Here is a 2,615-nt window from a genome sequence, read left to right as displayed (position 1 = left end):
GTGTGTGTGTGTGTGTGTGTGTGTGTGTGTGTGTGTGTGTGTGTGTGACAGCGGCTCTACTTACTCTTATTATAACCATCTGAGCCTGAGGAGTATTGCCTAATGCGGACCTGGACCACATATTGGGAAATGTCTGTGTGGTTCTGTGTTGTCTATCAGCCATCTCTATTTGCCCCAGATAAATGAGACGTGTGTGTGTGTGTGTGCAAGCTTTTCAATACTATTAGGTGAGAGAGAAATAGAAAACCAGATCAACAACTATATACAGTTTTAGAATGTTTATTACAACTCTGATATAAATTTGAGGTCATAGTAAAAATTAAATAACAATCTATATATAAAATAGCTTATTTCACAGTTCATACAGCATTTCACATAGGCTACTTCTCTGTAGTTATTATCACATTTGCATTGTCAGTGCATCATATTGAACAGGTGAGACTGGTGTTACTACTGAACATTGTTTATATGTTATGTATATCATTTGACATTGTATGTTGAGCACCATTTCAGTACAGTCTCTAGCACAGTCCCATTCATAGTCATTGATCAAAGTCCAGTGGGTGAATGTGTGCCCTCCCCTGTTGTTTTTATAGTTTTACCCAGCAGAGTGGGTTATTTCCTGGTGTGTCTCTGTGTGTTGACCGTTGACACGTCAACTTTAATCATCTGTTATCCGTTTGGTGTTTTATGAGTCATCCCTCTCGTTCTTTATGAGTCATCCCTCCACGAGCTATGCGTCAGGAACTAACTGCCCTGGAACTTTTCCACTGAAACACTTTTTCAGTCACTGAGTTTCACCACTTCCTCAAACTTTCCAAACACAGTCACTGAGATCGGGTCGAGTCTGGTCTCGTTCTAGTTTGTGAGTTGCTCTTGTTCTCTCTCTGTTTCTTCTTTCTCTTGTTCTCGTCGAGACACGGCTGAGACCCAGTTCTAGGGTGTAGCCTAACCTGGTCCCCGTGAGGGCGGAGATATCGCACCCTGGCCCGAATAATCCCATTGTCCCGCGGGCTCGCCAATGTAGGTCAATTTCCTACTGACCCGTCCTTTAAACCTGGATTTAAACCGGCCTCTCCACCGGTTACCGGAGGATAAGATCAGTTCGATCATAGCCTACCAACAACAAAGCTCCATTCAGAGCCGTTTTCACAGTTCAGAATGCCGCAATGGCCCGGTTTGAGTTTAGGGACAGGGTGGTGAAAACGTCCCCGGCGCGGCAGCAGGTCCTTCCGCCGGTTCTAAGCACCCTCTCCTCCCCCAGCTCCAGTGAAAGTCTCGCTCTCTTGCTGGGGAGGAAATCGGGCGCGACGGACGCCTTCCCCCGGCGTTTCCTGGAATGCCTGTCTGGGCTCACAGGGCTCCGGTTCTCTTTGTCCTCTACCGTCTCCTTCGCAATAAATGTCCTGGTCTTGCATGCGCCCTGAGTGGCCTCAGAGTCAAAGGACATGGGCTCCTGGATAGTTGGAGTCAGCGGCAACTCAGGCTCTGGCTCGACCTGTGACACCTCCACCTCGACTTGTTCCCCACTGGCAGTAGTGTCCATCGCATCCTCCTCTGGTGTGACCGGGACCAAGTGTGCGGTTCCCAGCTCCTCTCTCTCCTTGGCCAGGCAGGCGGAGTGGTACAGGTCCCGGGCGGAACGCATGACCACGGAGAGCAGCAGACTCCGGTGTAGCCTCATACCTCCTCGCTGTGCTCGGGAGGCGTACAGTTTACTAATGGACACTGCCATGATCCGTTTGGCTTCAGCGCTCACGTCCATAGTTCCTCTTCTTGGTAGATTACCGTCAATTACGCACTGTTCGGTTGACGGTTGGAACAATAATTTAGAGCGTCAAGCTTTAGAATACTATTCGATACTATTAATAAAATATTATTCTTTCTATAAATGAAGCTGTACTTGTGTGTTGAGTTCTTCCTTAGTTTACAACTGTCACCAGCTGGTGTACAACAAGATAATGAGAAGTCCAGAGTAACAGGGCGGTGTTATATTTCCACTCTGACGTAATGAGCCTCGAGCTGCTTCATTCCTCCTTGGTGACAGGATAAACACGCCCTGCCCAGACCTTCCTGCTCAAGCTTAAGTTTCCTGCAGTAGATACCGTATGGCTGGCTGTCTACCTTATAGCATTACATGTATGTAACCTAGACGACCTCCTATTGTAGCAACCGGTTATAAGTAAGCGTTTCACGGTATAGTCTACACCTGTTGTATTCGGCGCATGTGACAAATAACATTTGATTCGATGTTTTACGCGTGTTGTTGGAAACGCAGAGATCAGTATGCTGTTTGGGATTTCAAGAAACTCAATAAAAAGAATAAGATGTTATTCTAGTAAATTCATTGTAATAATAACATAACAGACTACCTGTGTTGTTGGAAACACAGCTAGCCTATGTCATCACCAATATGGTGCTTGAGACTTCAAGCAACTCAAAATCAATGTAAATAACAAATAACCTGTCTATTCATATAGAAAACGATTTTATTATAGTCAATTTATATGAAGCTGACATAAAATAGAATAGAATATAATTGAATAGACTTCATTAATTGTTGTCAGAGCAACATAAAAACAGATAGTGATCCTACAGTAGAAAACAACAACAAT

General features: G+C 45.0%; 1 protein-coding gene across 1 annotated transcript; it reads right to left on the bottom strand.

The window, feature by feature from the left end:
- Nucleotides 1–263: 263 nt before the first annotated feature.
- ier2b (immediate early response 2b) lies at nucleotides 264–1,969 on the bottom strand. Its single transcript, XM_021556412.2, has one exon. It carries the CDS (start codon nucleotides 1,763–1,765, stop codon nucleotides 1,157–1,159), a length of 609 nt encoding a protein of 202 aa, XP_021412087.2. The 5' UTR covers nucleotides 1,766–1,969; the 3' UTR covers nucleotides 264–1,156.
- Between the last annotated feature and the right edge of the window lie 646 nt (nucleotides 1,970–2,615).

Source organism: Oncorhynchus mykiss, chromosome 17 (assembly GCF_013265735.2).
Source record: "Oncorhynchus mykiss isolate Arlee chromosome 17, USDA_OmykA_1.1, whole genome shotgun sequence".
NCBI classification, from domain to species: Eukaryota; Metazoa; Chordata; class Actinopteri; order Salmoniformes; family Salmonidae; genus Oncorhynchus; species Oncorhynchus mykiss.
The sequence above is the reverse complement of the archived record's forward strand: the minus strand, read 5'-3'. Positions and strand labels throughout refer to the sequence as shown.